This window comes from Zeus faber (assembly GCF_960531495.2).
Source record: "Zeus faber genome assembly, chromosome: 10".
Lineage (NCBI taxonomy): Eukaryota > Metazoa > Chordata > Actinopteri > Zeiformes > Zeidae > Zeus > Zeus faber.
In genome coordinates, this window is record NC_137199.1 from 32,750,383 (window position 1) to 32,771,292 (window position 20,910).

At 42.5% G+C, this 20,910-nt stretch overlaps 1 protein-coding gene across 3 annotated transcripts; it reads right to left on the reverse strand.

The window, feature by feature from the left end:
* Positions 1-2,433: 2,433 nt before the first annotated feature.
* On the reverse strand, positions 2,434-16,289 carry tlx2 (T cell leukemia homeobox 2; the record flags this gene model as incomplete). Of its 3 annotated transcripts, XM_080008074.1 has the most annotated exons (5): positions 15,230-16,289; positions 8,606-8,830; positions 7,129-7,366; positions 4,326-4,506; positions 2,434-2,742 (listed from the first exon to the last, which is right to left on the reverse strand). In XM_080008074.1, exons 1-5 carry the CDS (start codon positions 15,711-15,713, stop codon positions 2,731-2,733), a joined length of 1,140 nt encoding a protein of 379 aa, XP_079864200.1. In that variant the 5' UTR covers positions 15,714-16,289. The 3 variants fall into 3 exon arrangements, with proteins under 3 accessions (XP_079864200.1, XP_079864199.1, XP_079864201.1); XM_080008073.1 differs by lacking the exon at positions 2,434-2,742 and having other exon boundaries at positions 4,290-4,506; XM_080008075.1 differs by lacking the exons at positions 2,434-2,742; positions 8,606-8,830 and having other exon boundaries at positions 4,290-4,506.
* Between the last annotated feature and the right edge of the window lie 4,621 nt (positions 16,290-20,910).

Genomic DNA, 20,910 nt, shown 5'->3' on the forward strand with positions numbered 1-20,910 from the left:
TGTGTGTGTGTGCGTGTGTGTGTGTGTGTGTGTGTGCGTGCGTGTGTGTGTGTGTGTGCGTGTGTGTGTGTGTGTGTGTGTGTGTGTGTGCGTGCGTGTGTGTGTGTGTGCGTGCGTGTGTGTGTGTGTGTGTGTGTGTGTGTGTGTGTGTGCATGTGTGTGTGTGTGTGCGTGCGTGTGTGTGTGTGTGTGTGTGTGTGTGCATGTGTGTGTGTGTGTGTGTGTGTGTGCATGTGTGTGTGTGTGTGTGTGTGTGCAGACCCTTTCCATCCTCACATTCCTTGTCGTCACAATCAGCACTTTTCTTTTCTGGTCCTGTCTCTGGAGCCAGATGTTTGGCCTCGTCTCAGCTCTGATAAAAGGGTTAAAAACCAAAACAAACAAGTTGAATCGGAGCCGGAACCGATCGCAGCAGCGTCTCCTTCTGCATCGTAACATGTTTATCAGAACTCAAGCCTTTTAATCCTCCAAATAATCAGAATCAAACAGGAAGTGTTTTGTTTTGAGAGGGAGAGAGATTTTATTTGAATGTGGGGGGGGTTGGCGAGGCAGGGTGGGGTGGGGCGAGGCGGGGCGGGGCGAGGTGTGGTGGGGTGGGGCGGGGTGGGGGGGGTTGGCGAGGCAGGGTGGGGTGGGGCGAGGTGTTGTGGGGGGAGGCAGGGTGGGGTGGGGCGAGGCGGGGCGAGGTGTGGTGGGGTGGGGTGGGGTGGGGTGGGGCGAGGTGGGGCGGGGTGGGGTGGTGGTGATTTAGCGGCTGGAGAACGCCTGCGTGACCTGGAAATGTTGCTTATTTTTGGGTGAGGTATCGTTGACTCCGCTGCAGAGAAATACGTTTGTGTTTGATCCTGGAACTTTACGGTTGTTACAGCGTGACGGGGGGGGGGGGCACGTGGGGGTTATAGGTTATAGAAGATCCTCCCAGAGCCCCTCGCTACGACGCTCCGGGTCCACGTCTGGTTTTCCAGCTGATAGCGTGCGTCTCATCGAGCCCCAGAGCATCATGGGAGATCTGCTGCGCGGCTCAAAACAAAGAGCTTGATGGGAAGTGTGATATACTCCAAGCCTCTCGCTCCCATTCATCTCGTGTTGTGACATTTTATTGGATTAGGACGACGGGGGGGGGGGGGGGGGGGGGGTGAATGGTATGATTCAGGAGGAGGAGAAAGGCGTGGCCGGGGGGGGGGGGTCTTTAAGCACCTGTAGCAGAACACAATGCAGGGTTTGAAAACAGCGCAGAGAGGAATTTCTCTGAAATGGGCCAAGTCACGTCTCCGTGGAGACAGGGAGATGAAAGCAGGGCGGGGGGGGGGGGGGGAGGGGGGGTGTCACCCAGAGACAACACGCCCCCTGCTGACAGGATCCCCCCCGGGCGGGACGAGCAGCTGCCTCCAGACCGAGCCCCCCCCCCCCATGGCGGCGGAGGAGCGACGGCGTCCAAACACGACGGGAGGAGGAAGCTCGGACCCGCAGCCGCACGAAGCGGGGCCACGTCCTGCGGGGGGCCACGTCCTGCGGGGCCACGTCCTGCGGGGCCACGTCCTGCGGGGCCACGCCCTGCGGGGCCACGTCCTGCGGGGGGCCACGTCCTGCGGGGCCACGCCCTGCGGGGCCACGCCCTGCGGGGCCACGCCCTGCGGGGCCACGCCCTGCGGGGCCACGTCCTGCGGGGCCACACCCTGCGGGGCCACGCCCTGCGGGGCCACGTCCTGCGGGGGGCCACGTCCTGCGGGGCCACGTCCTGCGGGGCCACGTCCTGCGGGGCCACGTCCTGCGGGGCCACGTCCTGCGGGGCCACGTCCTGCGGGGCCACGTCCTGCGGGGCCACGTCCTGCGGGGGGCCACGTCCTGCGGGGGGCCACGTCCTGCGGGGCCAGCCGGGGAACTGCACCTCTGTCGTCTTTGAGATCAGATCCGCTTCCTGCTCCTTTCACGGAGGAAGTTTTTGTTATGGCGAGAGATAAGCGATGGAGGATAACGGTGTTTACAGCCGTCTGGTGCGTAGGTGGCCATGTTACACAAGACAACACAAAGCATCATGGGAGTGGGATCTCAAACATGGGGGTGTGTCTGGGTTCTGAACAGGTGAAGGCAACACAGTGGAACCTGCGGAACCTGTGGAACTTATTGCTCCAGGATCGGAGCTGGGCGTGTTCCATCGCAGCATCTGCAGCTCAAACTAATGTTTTACTCGTGTTGTCTCATGAAAAGCCCCCAAATTCATCTTCTCCCCTTCAGCACTAACGGTGTGAGCCACCATGTTGCCGTGACGACAGCTCTGTTATATGGGGGGAAATCGCCCTGTCCCAACCACCTGTCTCCGTGGGACGTCCCACAAGCAGAGGGAGTGAGCAGCCACGCTCAGCGTGAGACGATTTACTGCGGAGGAGAGAAAGTGGAGCAGACACAAGAAGAAGACGCAGAGAGACCATCATCATCTTTTCAAAAAAGTCACAATATCATTTAATATAAAACACTTTTAAATCAGGGAGGTGAGGATGCACTACCATGGGGGGAGGGGTGCACACAGAAAAAGGTTTGAAACATGCGTTTTACTACATTGTACAAAGTCAAAAAGCAAAAAAAAAAGATCATCTCTCTTGTTTTTGCAGGTAGGGGGCGTCGCCGGCCACAGCCCTGGTGGCTCCACGGCAACAGACCACGCAGAGCGACAGCTTCAGAGCGACAGCTTCAGAGCGACAGCTTCAGAGCGACAGCTTCAGAGCGACAGCTTCAGAGCGACAGCTGAGGGGGAGAGTGCAAACATGGGGTCAGACAGGAAACCGCTTCTCACACACACACATAACACACACACACACACACACACACACACACACACACACACACACACACACACACACACACACACACACACACACATAACACACACACACACACACACACACACACACATAACACACACACACAAAACACACACAGACATAACACACACACACAAAATACACACACACACACACATAACACACACACACAAAACACACACACACATAACACACACACACACACACACACACACACACACACACAACACACACACACACACACACACACACACACACACACACATAACACACACACACAAAACACACACACACATAACACACACACACAAAACACACACACACACACACACACACACACACAAAACACACACACACATAACACACACACACAAAACGCACACACACACACACACACACACACATAACACACACACACAAAACACACACACACATAACACACACACACACACACACACACACACACATAACACACACACACACACACACACACACACATAACACACACACACAAAACACACACAGACATAACACACACACACAAAATACACACACACACACACATAACACACACACACAAAACACACACACACATAACACACACACACACACACACACACACACACACACACAACACACACACACACACACACACACACACACATAACACACACACACAAAACACACACACACACACACACACACACACACACATAACACACACACACAAAACACACACACACACATAACACACACACACAAAACACACACACACACACACACACACACACACACACACACACACAAAACACACACACACATAACACACACACACACACACACACACACACACACACACACACACACACATAACACACACACACACACACACACACATATAACACACACACAGACACACACACACACACACACACACATATAACACACACGTAACACACACAGACACACACACACGCATCCAAGCTGTGGCTCGGGGTCTGGCCAACGGCAGAGCTGGTCGTGGTCGGTCCATAACTCTGCTCCCACAGTGAGTTGGATTTAATGTTTTCGATGAGAAATACCCTCCATCCATCCACCACCCACCCTAACCCTAACCCATCCATCCACCCATCATCCATTCACACATCATCCATCCACCCACCCATCCATCCATCCATCCATCATCCATCCAACCATCCATCACCTATTCATCCATCCACCCCTCCATCCCTCCATCCTCCCATCCCTCCATCTTTCCATGCTCCCATCACTCCATTCCTCTGTGCATCCATCTCTCTCCCTATCGCTCCCTCTTCCCTCTCTTTCACCCCTCTCTCCTTCTTCCCCGCTCTCTCTCTCTCTCTCCCTCTCCCCCATCTCCCTCTCCCCCTCTACTCCCCTCTCTCTCTCTCTCTCTCTCCCCTCACTCCCCCCCCCCCCCAGCCCCCCCCTCTCTCACCCTCTCACCCATCACACCACGGATGCCAGGGAGGTGAGGGAGGTCACCTTGCCGTCGTCGGCCCAGGGCTGCAGGTTCTGCAGGGCGTAGAGGGAGGAGTTGTGCAGGCACAGCGGGTCCTGCTGCAGCGGCTGGCTCAGCGTCTTCTGGAACGCCTCCTGCTGCAGCTGCAGCATCAGCCGATTGGCCTGCTGCCGCTCGGCCTCGCGCTCCTCCGCCGTCTGCCGCCTGCGGGGTGACGCAAGGCACCGCTCAAAATGAATAACTAAGGGAAACTAGCTCTTCTGTTGCAAGATCAAAATTGGAGAAAAAATTCTGAAATTCTGGCTGGAAGGGATGAATGAGTCCATCGAGCAAATCAGGAGCATCGCCTCCAGGTGTCCTGTCGAGGCGTCGCTCCTCAGTTTCCCACGGTATAAGGTGTAAGGTTTTCGTTAAAATGGTTCAAAACTAAAATGGAAGAAACTCACAAGACACGAGAAGAAGACAACCAGAGAGAGTGTCCTCATCTTCAACTGGATGACAGACTGATTGATCAGCTCTGTGTTCATCACATTCTGTTCATTCTGAAATGATGTCATGAAAGGAATTTGTCTTGGAAAGGATTGAACCAGGAGCATAAAAACAGTCTAAAAGTGTAGAAATGTTGTTCTCTGCACAGGTTCAGTTCAATGAACGGCTGTTGCAGGAGTGGCCGTCTGGTTGCTCGTAGGGCTGTGGATATAAATATGATTATAAATATAGATCAGATATTTCTGTCCAGGATGAATTGTTCATCAAAACAAGCTCAAGTTTCATCCTGAAAGTGAGAACTGTTAGTAGTACTATAATTAGTACTATTAGGAGGTGCTATGTGTTCGTGAGGTTTGCACTGGTTAACAGGGCATGGTGTTCCGCAGAAATTCATTCTAAAAAGACGGATGTGGAAGCTACCGACGGGTCAAAGTCTGATTAGTATTCCAGTTTGTTTAGAACGATGCGACCGGGTCAGCCCGTCTCAACTGGAGTGTCGTCAATTTCGTGAACTGCTCCAAACGTCACTCAAAATGTTAATACACCTCAAAACGGTTGAATACCCCATCGTGCAAAGCGGTTCTGCAGGAGAAACATAAAGAGATCATTTCATACTAATGTGAAATAACAGCACTTTCATGTTTAAATGGAAGATTACCATGAAATATGTACCAAATTATTACTACTATGAAATTATTACTATTTTTGGACAAACTGTCGTTTTGTAGTTTTAAATGCAGATGCTATTTTTTTCTTTTTTACTTTTTCTAAACTATGGATATTATGGATTTGGATCAGCAAACAAGATGGAGAAATGTAATATTAGATATAAACAATTCCTCTGTGCACTTTATTATCATTCGTCTATGAACTCCACTATATTTATGGATCATTTGTTGTGATTATGATACAGTTTATTTCACATTGGGGCTGTGTAATTTCCTCCTGTCTGAGTGACAGAGAACAGGAGCAAACTGTTGGTTAATTCAGGATTCTCAGGTAGAAACACGTTGTTCATGTCGTTGCCTCCATTATCCTGCGTTGCTCCAAACAGAATTATCATAATGTGATTCTCCGTCTGTTAATCTGATCAGGATCCTGTTAGCTGCACAGACACCCCCAGGTGAACACGGCAGAGGGGAAACGGATGAAATACTAATATAATACAACAGATTTTCATATTTTTTTTGTTGGGAGATGTGTTCTGGTTTCTCTTTTACCTGTAATTGTTTTTATTGCGCTACGTTTTCCGACAGTTTGAATATCAAGAGGTTTAATAAAGAGGGTTTCTATTAGTATCCTTTAGCTGCCATCGTTAGCATCTGTTCTTCCTCAAATGCTCAAGTCTAAATGTTCAATTCTGCACAAAAATCTTCAGTTTCAGCCAGTTAAGCTCCATATTGAAGCTCTCGATCAGGATCGCAAAGCGGCTCCGCCTCGTTTAATGCCATTTGGCAATGAGTGCACTGCACCTTTAAGTAAGTGCAGCGTATTATAATTTCATTTCCTCCTCGTTTACCTCCAAATGGCCGTAAACAACGGTCAGAAGGAGGAGATGCGTTTCTCCCTGCACGGCCTCGCGCCGCTCCCCTGTGAGCGCCTGGATATTGCTTTGGCAGCAGTTTGGGAAAAGGCTTTTAGGGCGTCGGAGTAATTGTGCTTGGTCGAGCCGAGCTAAGCACAACCCCCCGCCGCACTCCGTCTCACTTGTGTCCAGAGTAAAAAATAAAAGCTGCACTAAGTGTTTCAAAAGCTGCACGGCTGAACTGTCGGCAACTTTCAGCCCTGTCACAGCAAATGAGATCAGAGAAGATAGGATGATAAGTAAGACACACGATGATGAAATGTAAAACAGGATGGCACCCGGTACAGCTCCAGGTGGGACGCCACACGACTGTGTGTACTACCTGCACTGAGAATTTGGAGGGGGGGCGGGAATCGCAACTCTTCACAATTAGTGTTTTTTTTGTTATGTACTTATGACTATTTACCAGTATTATCCAAATTACAAAGAAAAACTATTTAACAGTGGTTTGTAATAGGTGCTCAAAAGTCCTCTGATATCAAGGCTGAAAGGAGGATTATTTGAGTATTAAATAGTGGCTGAAAATAATAAGCCTTTTTATTTTAATTTCATATTTTGCATACATGAAGACTTTAGAATAAATCTATTTCCAAGAGCGACATCGAGAGATTGAGAAGGCATCTGTACATGCACGGAGCTTGTGGACGGTACTTTGAGCTTTGTTGTGACCAGAGGTAGAACTCGGCTCAAAAGGTTCATTAAGCTTTAGTCATTGCTTTATCTGGATGTTCTGGCACAGGAAGTGGACCTACCGCCACTTGGTTCTGCGGTTCTGGAACCAGGTCTTGACCTGTGCGTCGGTCATCTTCAGCGCCTTGGCCAGCGTGGCTCGCTCGGCCGACGCCAGGTACTTCTGCCGGTGGAAGCGCTTCTCCAGCTCGCAGATCTGCACGCGGCTGAAGGACGTGCGCGGCTTTTTCCTCTTGGGGGGCGTTCGGTTCTGGTAGGGGTGGCCGATGCGACGGGTCACCGAGAAGGGCGACAGGGCGGCTAGAAGGATGGAGAGAAAGAAAGAGGAAACAGAGATGTAGAGTTTATATTTTCTGCTCCGCATCAGGATGAAACACCAAAATATCCCTCCTGCCCAACAGGCGGCAAGCTACTGGCGGAGTCCATTTCCACATTGCGGGGTTTGGATGGAGACCGCTTTATCCAAAATGTTGATAATGGAAAGGATTGATCGTATTGATCGGCTCAGTACTTCCTGGTGACAAAAAAACACTCTTGTACTTGTTTATTATCTTATTAATGCAATGAACCAGCGCTGAATAGAAATAGAAGAATAAATGATCATCAGCCTTAACAGAAGTACAGAACGTCTCCAGTCGGTATTATCTTTCCTACTTGCAGGTTTAGACCCATCCCTAACCCTAACTAATCCAAACCCTAACCCTAACTTACCCTAACCCTAACCCTAACTAACCCTAACTAACCCAAACCCTAACCCTAACTAACCATAACTAACCCTAACCCTAACGCTAATCCTAACTAACCCTAACTTACCCTAACCCTAACTAACCCTAACTAACCCTAACCATAACTAACCCTAACTGACCCTAACGCTAACCCTAACTAACCCTAACCCTCACTAACCCTAACTAACCCTAACTAACCCTAACGCTAACCCTAACTAACCGTAACCCTAACTGACCCTAACTGACCCTAACTGACCCTAACCCTAACTAAGCCTAACTAACCCTAACCCTACTTAAAGGACAGGTTTATCATTTTAACTCGATTCAATTTGTGTCCCATGCACTTCCTGTCAGCCTACTTCCTGTTTGATGAACCAAACAGTCGTTGCAGCAGATGCACTGGATGAGATGTGAGACATAGAGTTCAGTAGAAAACCAAGTTTCAATCATTAACGATGCTTTTTTATTTTAAAGGCAACAGAAGACGTCAGAACAGGTAACGTGAACATTCCAACTAAATCTCATCTGCTTCTGAAAGTGTAATGTGTTCGATAAAACAGAACAATCCTTTAATACAGTGGTTGTCAATGTGGGGGTCCTTCCAGAGGCAAAATGATTCATAGTTAAACAGTAACGACTGTTTGGATCTTTCACAACTACAGCAGAGACGCTGAATCACATCTTAAAATAAGATACAATGAGATAGTACTTTATGGATTTCCCCCAAAGGGGAAATTCAGATGGGCTCCGACTGAGGAAAACATTGAGAACCACTGGATTAAAGGAGCGACGGGCCCCGCGGAGCTCGACTCACCTGCACACGCCCCCTTGGGGAAAGGATAGTCTGCTAGGGGGTCTGGAGCCCCCCGCAGGTGAGCCAGCTCGGGGTAATAGCATTTGGCTAGTGTCTCCACAGTGCTCCAGGCAGGGACCCTGGGGGCCAGGCCGCCCCTGGGCAGAGGGCAGGGGCCCGGCAGGGACCCAGCGGCCCCCGGCTTCCCAGGGGCCTCTCCTGCTTGGCTCTCCTCTGCCTGCTCCTCTAGAGAGAAGGGAAGAAGGTCAAGGGTCCACATCTGGAGCACATGCAGAGTCACCACTACTACTGGTACTACTACTACTACTACTAAAAGTTCTACTTGTAGTGCTAGTTATACTACTAGAAGTAGTACTACTGGTACTACTACTATGAATAGTTCTACTACTCGTACTGCTAGTTATACTACTAGAAGTAGTACTACTGGTACTACTGCCTGCTCCTCTAGAGAGAAGGGAAGAAGGTCGAGGGTCCACATCTAGAGCACATGCAGAATCACCACTATTACTAGTACTAGTACCACTACTACTACTACTACTACTACAATGATACTACTACTGTTGGAAGAACATAAAAGTAAATCTGTATTTTTCAAACTCATTAAACGTGTATTGAGGATTACTTGCTTTTAGAAAAATGAGATATACTGTGGCCCCGTGCCTCCAGTCGTATCTAAAACCCCGCAAAGTAAGTAGTGAATCCTGTGTATTTTGTCAGCGCTGGGTAAACAGAGGATCGATAGTGGAACCCGATCCTTTCTGGACCCGTCTCCGTTTGATCCCGAATGGAAGGCTGCAGCGTCGGAGGCGTCCTTCCCCCAAACAAGCTGTTTGTTTATCTGCTCTACACTCTGTTCCTCCGCCACCCGGAGCCAAAATGAATATCAACACATCTGCAGGGGCCCACGAGGGCCACGCTGCACTCGGTTCAGAACCTGGAAACTAATTTCCACACGTAGACGATTTGGATGGAAAACGGAACATTATTGGCGCGCTGAGGTGATTCCCAGGGAGCAGGTCGTCCTCCGCAGACAAACAGACGACGGAGCCCAGATTAATGCAAAGTGAGACTCCAACGCTTCGTAAAGATGAAACATTTAACGCTTTGACTTGCTTCACTGTATTCCAGCCTAAAAACAACATTTAACTACATTACAATACTATCATTCCCAAAATTCCCAGACAATAGCTCGTCAAGATATCAATATTATATTGATGCACTATCAACATATTAATGTATTGATCGTGATATGAGACTAGATATTGGCTGGGAATTTTGATTTTCTTTACTTTACTGTAAAGCTCCTTAAAGACAACATCTTTAACATGAGAATATATCACCATGTGACCAGAGCCACCGTCCCAGACCAGATCCAGTCTCTTGTTGTGATGTTGATATCATTGATAAACAGTATTTCTCGTGAGGCTCTACATATGACCAGGACAAAATCTGTGCAGTTCTGGTCCCAGCAAGACCCGTGTGTTACTGGGAAACATCCCAGTAACACCCAGTAACATCCCAGTTCACCCTCCACACTGAGACCAGTTCACGTTCCACACTGGGACCAGTTCACCCTCCACACTGAGACCACACTGAGACCAGTTCACCCTCCACACTGAGACCAGTTCACCCTCCACAATGAAACCAGTTCACCCTCCACACTGAGACCAGTTCACCCTCCACACTGGGAACAGTTCACCCTCCACACTGAAACCAGTTCACCCTCCACACTGAGACCAGTTCACCCTCCACACTGGGAACAGTTCACCCTCCATACTGAGACCAGTTCACCCTCCACACTGAGACCACACTGAGACCAGTTCACTCTCCACACTGAGACCAGTTCACCCTCCACACTGGGACCAGTTCACCCTCCACACTGAGACCAGTTCACCCTCCACACTGGGACCAGTTCACCCTCCACACTGAGACCAGTTGAAAGGGTGAACTGGTTTCCACATTTATTTAATTTCTTTTATTTTCATGTATTTGTATTTTATTTCATTTTATTCTGGTTTATAATAAGGGCAAATGGGACTATGTGTGTGAGCTGTGTTTCCTGCAAATTACCACGTAGAAGAAGAAGAATCTTTAATCATCACCACTTCTCTACCACGTATTTATATATGATGTATTTATACATGATGTATTAATGCGTTTTATATTTCTACATTTTGTATTTATATATGATGTATTTATACATCATGTATTTATACATTCTGTATTTTTATATTATGTATCTATACATCATGTATTTACAAATGTTATATTTATATATTTAGTATTTATACATTGTGTATTTATACATTAGGTAGTTACACATTTTGTATTAATAAATGTTGTATTTATACATTTTGTATTTATAAATGTTGTATTAATGCATGATGTATTTATACATTGTGTATTTATACATGATGTTTTTATACATTTTGTATTTATAAATGTTGTATTTATACATGATGTATTTATACATGATGTATTTATACATTGTGTATTTATACATGATGTGTTTATAAATTTTGTATTCATAAATGTTGTATTTATAGATAATTTATTCATACATTTCGTATTTATAAATGTTGTATTTATAGATAATGTATTTATACATTTCGTATTTATACATTTGTATTGATATATTGTGTATTTATACATCATGTATTTTTACATTTCGTATTTATAAATATTGTATTTATACATTGTGTATTTACATACATATGATGTATGTATATCACACTGATTGTAGATATGAATTAGTGAGCGCATCACATATTCATAGGACGGATCTGAATGAGTGTCTTTGCAAAATCACTAGTTTGGACTGAATTTAAGGTTAAAGATCCATGTCGGAGGGATGAGGCATCTCATTAGAACGAACCAGAACAAAGTACAAACCAATTGGAAACTAAGATCAAAAATAGATGTAAATTCCTTTAATCATAATATCCCATTTTTTGCAATGCTAAGAAAACTAATAAGAAATAAAACGTAAAATATAAAGCTCCTGAAATTGAGAAATTCTATAAATCAAATGTATTATTGCATGATATAATTATTATTATTATTATTATTATTATTATTATCATTATCATTATCATTATCATTATTATTATTATCATTATCATTATCATCATCCCTATTATTATTATTATTATTATTATTATTATTATTATTATCATTATCATTATCATTATCATTATCATTATCATTATCATCATCATTATTATTATTATTATTATATTTTATATTTTAAATGTGGCCCCTTGTTCTTCTGTATCCAACATATCCAACAAAGTGCGTTTCCTTCTGGAACCGAGAAGCAGTTGAACCCAGAATGTTCTGTAACTCAGTTGAACCCAGAATGTTCTGTAACTCAGTTGAACCCAGAATGTTCTGTAACTCAGTTGAACCCAGAATGTTCTGTAACTCAGTTGAACCCATTTTAACAGCATATAAGAAACACAGGATCCGTCTCCATAGAACCAGCAGCTTCTATTCCCTCCAGATCTAATAAATATCCTGCAGGGAAATGGAAATTCAGCAGCAACACATATTACTATTTATTACACCGAGCGACAAAACGGATCCGTCCTCAGTGAAAGCAAGTCACAGATGTGGGAAATAAAATCTACATTCATGCCATTTGTCAAATAAAAGCAGCTGGAGCAGGGGAAGAGGATTTACTGAAAGAAGCTGCAGGAAGAAAGCTGTTTTAATCATGGGTTTGTTGCTTCGGATAATAAATATAGACATCATTTAGATTCATTTCATATACCAATATCATATCATTATCATTTGTTTCCGTGCGTCTTGTATAGTCCAGCAAAATAAAACCAAACACATAAATATTAAGATGAGATAGGACTTTCAATAATAATTTTCTTCTTTCGACTGCTCTATTGTTATTATTATTATTATTATTATTATTATTATTATTATTATTATTAGTAGTAGTAGTAGTAGTAGTAGTAGTAGTAGTAGTAGTATTATTATTATTATTACATTTATATATATTTCCATATTAGGAGCAAACAGCTTTAAAAATATATCCGCAGATCTTATAGAACTCAATAAATCCTATGTTATTAAGTTGGTCTAAATGAAAGATAAGATAACAGTTTATAAATATAATATCTACATGATGTAACCATTGATATGATATTATAAAGTATGAACGTATATAATACGTTCATAAATTAGATGATACTGGGCTTAAGTCATTCTATAAAATAATAAATATACAATTATGACATGGAGGTGTAATTACAATAATAATAATAATTATTATTATAATATAATTAATATAATAATTGTTATTTATATAATAATTATATTATTATAATAATTGTTATCTATATAATAAAACATATTATTACTCTTATTATTATTATTGTTATTATTATTATTATTATAACTACTTATAAACTTATTATGTTCGGGGTGTTATAATAAACAGACCGCGGCTCAAAGCGGGTCCGGTTCCGTTCCGAGCTGTGACCCGAAACTAAGACAGTGGAATTCAACAATTAAATATGATATCGCGGTGAAATTCCATCCTCGGGAATGTAACACCGGGCGCACCGTCATTTTAAAAACAGATCTAAACGGAAAAGTAAAAACAGGAAAAATGGAAGAAATGTGCAGTTTGAATTCTTTGGGAGGAGGTTGGTTTCACGGCGCTTTCAGGGAAACACAATCTCCCAAACACCGAGGCTGGATAATCAATAGAGCTGAGAGATGTGCGGAATAATTACAGAGAAATTAAACGAGAGGCCCTTTGAGTAAAGCTGATAAGACTCTTTACACCATATCTGCCCCTGCTTTTAATAATTCATGCACTTTGAAGAGTGAATATTTAATGGGAATAAAGAGACAATAAAAGACAAATGACTTTGTAATGTTGGAGCTAAACGGCTGAAGGAGCCTTTTCTGCTTCGACAAGATCAATGTGAATTATTATTCCACTAAATAAGAATTATAATTACAATAATAATAATTCGTCTGATAATATTATTATAGACTTTTATAAAGATAGATTCTGTCGATCCGGGTTTTGTCTTTTTGATGCAGTGCATAGATCTGAATTTGTTTTATCTACTTTAGTCGTATTTTCATTTTAACTTTTTAGTTTTCTCTTGTTTACGTTTCTTTTCTTCTGGTTCTATTCGCACGGTGTCACTTTCCCCTAAAAGCATCTTTCTACCTTGAATGGTGTAATAAAAATGTAGTTGGTGTAATACAGGTGTAGTTGGTGTAATACAGGTGTAGTTGGTGTAATACAGGTGTAGTTGGTGTAGTAAAGCAGGGAGTCGTGTTGAAACGTGTGTTTTGTTCAACATGTGAATGAAGTTCATTCACTGATTTGATCAAATATTGTTTTGTTTTATATTTTAGTCTCGTTTTAGTCTGAAATCCTGTGACGGGGTCGTTAACATTTTCTTTGTTTGGTTTTTATTCCCTGACAAACGGGAAATACGATGTTTTATTTATAGTCCTTTGTTTATTAAGAGATTTGTGGTTTCCTCTGAATTAATCTGTTTAAAATATGATCAAACGCATCAAACTGAAATCATGAAGCAGCTGCAGCACGCGCCGCATGCGGGGAAAGTAAAAGTAAAATCTAATATTGGAATAAAATCTAATAATAATGAAAACTGGCTGCAGGCCTGTGTGTGTGTGTGTGTGTGTGTGTGTGTGTGTGTGTGTGGGGGGGGGGGGGGGGGTGTGCGCGCGCGCGTGGGTGTATGTACGTGCGTGTGTGTGTGCGAGTGTGTGCAGCTCCCTAAACATCTTATACACATAAATAGATTTATAATAATATCCCTATAATTACTATAATAACGGCTTCTATTAATCATAATCATAAAGATAATCATAATAATAATTATACAAAATACAACAACCCATATGCTGCAATACTTCAATAATAATAATAACAATAATACGAATAACTACTGCTGCTACTACTAGTAAGAGGTATAATAACAGTTATCACGATAACAATAACAATAATAATAATAAAACGTATTATTATTATTATTATTATTATTATTATTATAGTAAAAGTAATGATGATAATCGTGGAAATATGATGTATTTTAAAATATTGTTGTGTAAAAGTGTATCTGAGTTAATGGCGTGCTGCGGTCGCCATGTTCCAGTTTTATGAACCGAGAGAGTGAGACAGAGAGAGAGACAGAGAGAGAGACAGATTCAATCTTGGGAGAAAATGGGAGCCGTCGTTCCGCGTCCTGATGCTCCGTCTCCCTCCCTGCCCTCATCAGACTCAAACCCTCTCTCTCTGGACGGTGATGAAAACACCCCCACGACCTCCACACATGGTCCAGGTGCCGGTGCAGGTCCACCACCAGGACCCACCAAAGCCCCCATGCAGAGTGCCAGCACACGGCAGGTTCACCAGAGCATGCGTAAAATCCATGCGTAAAATCCAAATGCGTAATTTGGTTCATAGGGCTTTATGGGAGTTTTTTTCGGGGAGAGTCTCCCCGTGATGTCCACCGCGTGTGGATGGGAGGACACCACGAGTACACTCCCCTGACCAACCTCCCCAATAAAAGCCAAATTAAGGAGCATCTTGGTAACCATGGTGACCAGGCCCTCTCCTACCTGTCAGTCGGTCCTTGGCGAACCTTCGGCTGCTCTCCATCCAGGGGAAGGTGAAGTTCCCCCCGCCGCCCACCCCGGTAACCGACGGGATGCACGGCGGTGGCCCGAGGCCCGGCGGGTGCGTCGCTCCGTGACCCGCGTGGGTCGGCACGGGCCTGTGCGCCGGGACGCGTATGACGCCGCCGCCCGCGCTCCCCGAGTTCACGTTCACGTTCATGTTCATGCTCACGTTCATGTTCATGTTGACGTTGTAGGAGCCGGCGAGGCCCGCCGCCGCCGCCGCCACGGAGCAGGCCGCCGGGTTGTACACGCCGCCGTAGCCGTTGTAGACGTTGGGGGGCAGCGCGTAGTCCGGGTCCCCGGTCCGGTGCGGCAGCAGGCAGCCGCTCGGAGGCTCCGCGTTGAGGATCTGGTCTATTCCAAAACTGATGGGCTCGTGCGCCTGGTGCGTGTGGTTCACCTCCTCGATCCCGGTGTGCTCCATGGCCACGGTGTCGCCGGAACCGGTACAAAAATACAACAACACACAACGATTCTCCCACAGAGGATTTGGAAATGGACTAGTCCCGCCGACGCGTTTCCACTCCCCTTGTTGTTCTGGGCATCGACCTGGACCTGGACGAGGACCTGGACCTACTTCCTCCGAACCAGCGCGTCCGCCGGGGTCCAGATCGTTTCCATGACGGGGTCCGGACCGGAGCCGAGCTTCTCACTGCGTGGACCGTCTCTCCATCGGGGACCGGGGGCGTTGGGGAAGCGGGTCCATCTTCGCAGCGTCTTCCTTCCACACGGATTCAAACACGCAACCGCAGATCTGGGGGAAGGGGGAGGGATATCCAGAGTGACGGAGCGGTCCGGGGTCCGGGGCAGATCTCTGGAGGAGTGGGCGCTGCGTGGTCCTAGTCCTGCGGGACCGGTCCTTTCGGGGACGGAGGCATGACGCCCCGGCGGCAGCACCCAAACACGGAAGAAAAGCTGCTGGTGCGACGCGGAGCGGAGAGCCGCGTGTCCGTGGACCAGGACCTGGGTGTGGATGTGATCTGGATCTGGAGGGTCCCAGCAGGTGAGACCACCCCACCCCCCTCCTCGCTTGTTGTTCTTCTTCTTCCTCTTCTCTCTTAAAGCCACCGCGGCCCCTTTTCACTGGAGCGCGCACCGTGCGCCGCTGCGCCTCCCCGCGGGGCCGGGCCTCCGGGGGTCCGCCACGTCGTCACGCCTGGAAATAAGTTCATAATCGAATTAATAAGACGCAGCGTGAGCCGTGGTTCCTGGTGATGGAAACAAACTCGGAGCTGAACGAAACATTTGACGGTTCAAAACATTCAAGCACAGAAAGTGAAGCAACTTAAATACTGGGTTTAGAGACCAAGAGAAATAGCTATTATTATTATTATTATTATTATTATTATTATTATTATCATCATTATTATTATTATTATTATTATTATTATTATTATTATTATTATTATTATTATCATCATTATTATTATTATTATTATCATCATTATTATTATTATTACTATTATTAATATTATTATTACTATTATTATCATTATTACTATTATTATTATTATTATTATTATAACTATTATTGTTAGTACTATTATTATTATTATTATTATTATTATTATTATTATTATTGTTGCTGTTGTTGTTGTTTTTGTTGTTATGGGTGTGTTATAATACATTAATCCGAACCTGGTCACAATCGAAGTGTTTTAGCTGAAGATAAATACACAACTCGGCCTGAGATAATATAATAAAGTATATGGTTTAATGGATTATAGTTAACACACATTTATACCTACCATATGTGTGTATGTATGTGTATATATATTTATAATGTATACATTGTATGATAGATGGATAGATAGATAGATAGATAGATAGATAGATAGATAGATAGATAGATAGATAGATAGATAGATAGATAGATAGATAGATAGATAGATAGATAGATAGATAGATAGATAGATAGATAGATAGATAGATAGATAGATAGATAGATAGATAGATAGATAGATAGATAGATTTAATAAAGGGGGGAGTGGCTCCTAATGAAAGCGCAGCGCGGGGAGCAGCAGGAATTGAATAAATCATGCTTTTATTGCTTTTATTGCTTTTATTGCTCTTATTCCAGTTTTGTGCGGGTGGAGACATCGCTCAGCTGTGCAAAGTGGCGACAGGGAAGAATAAAAATCAATTGTTCGCAATGGAGGCACATGAATAATGTTTTGTGGAGAAATGCTCCTTCCATCAGCTGCTGGAGGAGGAACCCCGAGGAGCACCGGGTCTGGGGGCCTGGAGAAGAACAAGGGAGGAGGACCTGGAAATAACCTGGAAATAACCTGGAAGTCCCTAAAACAACATTCAGTCATATGAAGGCTGCAGGACAAATGCTGCACAGACCAGGGCTTCCCAAAGCCACTTTAGATTTTTCAGATCTATTAAACAATGTATATTAACAATAAGAAAAATAAGAATAATAAGAATAATTGGAATCATCATAATCATAATAATCATGATTATAATAATATCAATAACATAAATGATCATAATTATAATTATAATAAATATCCTGTTTTTATTGATTTCTCTATTTAAATAAAATGAAAAACTTCAAATAACTTGGCTGCGGTCCTACATTTCTTTCGAGAATCCCGACCGAGGGGACCGCGGAAACCAGTTTGGGAAACCCTTATAGTTATAGCTTGTTATAGGTCGTGAGATAAAACAGGAAAACTGGATGTAAAACTGAGAGTAAACTGCTTAAACAAATTAAAACCTGTTTTTTTACATAAACTATTGAGCTATAAAGTATTTTCTGAACCACACGAGACCAGGCCTTCAGAATAAACCTCCAGGATAAACCTTTAGAATAAACCTCCAGGATAAACCTTTAGAATAAAACTCCAGGATAAACCTCCAGAACCTTCTTTCAGTTGAGGCTGTAAATTCAAATGTAATTCCGACAGGACCCAAATGATACGACTGTAATTGGATTGAATCCTAATTATTAGCAGCAGAACGAGTGGGAACCTTTATTAGAGCTGACGTTCACTCAAGCAGCGTCTCGCTTCATTAAAGTGGACAGTTAGAAGGATTATAATAATAATAATAATAATAATAATAATAATAATAATAATAATAATAATAATAATGATAATAATAATAATTATAATAATAATAATAATTATAATAATAAATGAAAGAACTTTGAACATTGTCCTGGAAATTATATGATTCATAAAATATATTCGAATTCGATTGATTGATTTATTTGTCCGAATTTATTCTATATATTATATATTGTTAAAGGCCTTTAATCGATTACCAGATTTCAATACCTCACTGATATTCTGTACATTTGAATAAAATTATTTTCTAGTTAGAGGACGACTAACCTTGTTAACGCCTCTCTCTCTCTCTCGCTCCCGCTTATCTCTCTTCTATTAATACATGTTGTGTATATTATTATGAATATTATTATGAATATTATCATTATGGTGAGTATTATCATTATTATTATTATTATTATTATTATTATTATTATTATTATTATTATTATTATTATTATTATTATTATCATTATTATTATTATTATTATTATATTATTATGATCATTACGAATATAATAATACTAATAATAATACTACTACTAATAATAATAATAATAACAACAACAATAATCAGTGATATTTATAATAATAATAATAATTATTATTATAAATATCACTGATTATTGTTATAATTATTAGATAACAATAATAATTATTGTTATCTTCCAGTCTCCCTTGCTGGTTGCCCCGAGGGGGGTGTCTCTGGTTGTCTCCCCCTCCCTCCCCCTCTCTCCCCCAGTGATGGATGCTGTCCCCAGGCCATGCCGCCATGCGGCCCGTGGTGCAGTCTGGGTAATAAAGTAGAACCAAAGCGGAGACAAAAGGAATTTGTCACAGTTGTTGCTTTGTTGTATGACTGACCTGATGCTCTGTCAATACAAGCACCAGTTCACCCTGTCAGCCCAGAAACACCCACTGCTGCACACCTGTCCTGAGTGCTCTTTTTATTATTGTTCTTCTTCTTCTTCTTCTTCTTCTTCTTGTTATAATAATAATAATAATAATAATAATAATAATAATAATAATAATAATAATTATTATTATTATAATATATAATATAATAATTATAATATTATTATTATTATTATTATTAGAACATTGTTGTTGTTGTTGTTCTTCTTCTTCTTCTTCTTCTCCTTCTCCTTCTTCTTCTTCTTCTTCTTCTTCTTCTCCTTCTTCTTCTTCTTCTTCTTCTTCTTATTGTTATTATTATTTTTATTTTTAGTGTTATTGTTATTATTATCAGTGCGATTATCATTAGAACATTATTGTTGTTCTTCTTCTTCTTCTTATTATGATAATTGATATTGTTGTTGTTGTTATTGTTATTATTAACCCTATTATTGTTATTATTGTTAGTATTGTTAATATTATTATTAGCAGTTTTACTACCACTAAAAGTCATAGCAGCAGTAATAGGATTAGCAGAATAATTAGTGCAGTATTGCAGTTACTATTCAGCTATTATTCATACTAGCAATAATATACTAGCAATAATACAACAACAATAATAATAATAATAATAATAACAACAATAATAATATTATTAATAATAATAATAAGAATAATATTAATAACAACAATAATAATAATAATAATAATAATAATTAAAAATTAATTATTATTATTATTATTATGAGTAGTAGTAGAAGTAGTTTTGCTATTATTATTATTATTATGATTATTATTATTATTATTATTATTATTATTATTATTATTATTATTATTATTATTGCTATTATTAGCGATGGTGAAGTTGATTTTGCAGGAATTGTTCAGTTTATTCTACTTTATTCTCAAAATTAGACTTAGAAGCACTAGTCACAGACTGTACTGTCAGTACACAGTTGTTTTGTTTTTTGTTGTTTTGGGGTAACAAGGCTGTCAGCATCCCTCCATCATCCCTCCATCCTCCCTCCATCCTCCCTCCATCCTCCCTCTATTCTCCCTCTATTCTCCCTCCATCCTCCCTCCATCCTCTTTCTCCATCCATCCTCCCTCCAACCTCTCTCCATTCTCCCTCCATCCTTACTCAATTCTCTCTCCATCCTCCCTCCATCCACCCTACATCCTCCCTCTATTTTCTCTCCATCCTCCCTCCATCTTTGTCGCCTCCTCCTCTCCTCTCCTCCTCTCTGTAATGAGCAGATAGAGTTACTTTTTCCTTTTCTCCTCCAGTCCTTGACCCCCCCCCCCCCCCCAGGGGAGAACCTGGCGCCTCCAGCTGCAGCAGACGACTGGAAGCCAGGAGGATGGAGGATGGAGGAGGGAGGAGGGAGGAGGGAGGAGGGAGGATGGAGGATGGAGGAGGGAGGAGGGAGGAGGGAGGATGGAGGAGGGTTAGGGTTTTGGGAGGGAAGCAAAAGAAACACTGAGCAGGTTTTTAAATAATTTTAACAAAAATGTATTATTCAATAATTGTTCATTTAACCACTGAATATTAACATTTTGTTGTGAATTAAATAATAATAAAAATATAATAATATATAACAATATATAACAATATCTAATATAGTAATAATAACAATTACAACAATAATAACAACAATAATCAAACAACAA